This window comes from Neopelma chrysocephalum, unplaced genomic scaffold (assembly GCF_003984885.1).
Source record: "Neopelma chrysocephalum unplaced genomic scaffold, ASM398488v2 Primary Assembly neopelma1_95746, whole genome shotgun sequence".
Lineage (NCBI taxonomy): Eukaryota > Metazoa > Chordata > Aves > Passeriformes > Pipridae > Neopelma > Neopelma chrysocephalum.
In genome coordinates, this window is record NW_020924409.1 from 1 (window position 1) to 1,448 (window position 1,448).

Consider the following 1,448-nt stretch of genomic DNA (forward strand, 5'->3'; position numbering starts at 1 on the left):
GCTCAACAATCGGGTCTTGTCTCGGCGTGGCCCCCCCGCCCGCGTGGGCAGAACATTCCTGCCCGCGGCCCCCGCTGCGGCCCCCGGCTCGGCACCGCGGGGATGGGGGTCCCCAAACCCAGCCCCGTGCAGCCCCCGGCGCCCACCGCGGGCACGGGGCGAGGCGGGGACCCCGCTGTCCCTCGAGCGGGGCCGGTGCCAGGGCGGGAGCAGCTCCGCCGCGTGCCGGGGTGGGAGCCCCGGGGGGAGCCACGATCCAGGAAGCCCATCGGAAGCTGTTGGGAGCAGCCCCGGAGATAAACGGCGGCCGCCGGATCCGCGGCGCTTCCTGCGGGGGCCGGGGCTCGGGATCCCGCGGGGGCGGGGGTGAGTCGGGCTCGGAAGAGTCGGGCTCGGGGTCCTGCTGAGTTCCCGCTGTCCCCCCCCCCCCCAGTCTGCACCGGCACCGACATGAAGCTGCTGCGACCCTCCAGCCCCGAGAGCCACTACGAGACCCTGCGGCACCTCTACCAGGGCTGCCAGGTGGTCCAGGGCAACCTGGAGCTCACCTACCTGCCCCCCGACGCCGACACCGCCTTCCTCAAGGTGCGCAGCGGGAAAACACCGCGAGGAGGGCGGGAAGGGGGTGGAAGGATGGTGGTCTGAGCAGCCCCTCACCCGTGTCCCCTCACCCCAGGACATCAAGGAGGTGCAGGGGTACGTGCTGATCGCGGAGAACCAGGTGAGGGGGCTGGAGCTGCAGAGCCTGCGCATCATCCGCGGGACGCAGCTCTTCCAGGACCGCTACGCCCTGGCCGTGGTGGGCAACGCCGGCCCCGCCGGCACCCCGGGGCTGCTCCAGCTCGGCATGAGGCACCTCACAGGTGGGGAACCCCCCCCGGGGCGGGCATGGGGGGCTCAGGGATGTGCGGTGCTGCTCCTGGCGCTGGGAGCTGCAGGGTCCTGCCTGGGGATGGGTGGTCCTTGTGGGGTGGCAGGTCCTCATCCAGGACTGGGTGTCCCCATCCAGGATTGGGTGCTCCCAGGTCCCTGCCCAGGTCTGGGACTCCCCATGGGGCTGCAGGACACCCCCCTATCCCCACCCTGACCCCCCTGCACCTTTCCCCCCCTCCAGAGATCCTGAAGGGAGGGGTGCACATCGAGAGGAACCCCCAGCTGTGCTTCCAGGAGACCATCCTGTGGAGCGACATCCTGCACCGGCACAACGAGTTCCGGGGCGAGATCCGCGTGGAGAGCACCCGCAGCCGCAGCTGTGAGAGCCCCCAGGGGCAGGGAGGAGGGGGCTGTGGGACCCAGGGAGGGGGTCTGGGGGCTTCCAACCCCCCCCCCCTCACGATTCCCCCCCTCGCAGGTCCCGACTGCCGGGCGCTGTGCTCTGAGGGGCACTGCTGGGGTGAGGGCCCACGGGACTGCCAGACCTGTGAGTGCGGAGCCCACAGTGGCTCTGA

At 72.0% G+C, this 1,448-nt stretch overlaps 1 protein-coding gene across 1 annotated transcript; it reads left to right on the plus strand.

The window, feature by feature from the left end:
• Positions 1-416: 416 nt before the first annotated feature.
• LOC113980976 (receptor tyrosine-protein kinase erbB-2-like) lies at positions 417-1,420 on the plus strand (the record flags this gene model as incomplete). The annotated part of the gene is made up of 4 exons (XM_027708218.1): positions 417-585; positions 677-863; positions 1,115-1,252; positions 1,352-1,420. Coding segments are annotated over exons 1-4 (529 nt in total), but the record flags the coding sequence as incomplete, so codon positions are not given.
• Between the last annotated feature and the right edge of the window lie 28 nt (positions 1,421-1,448).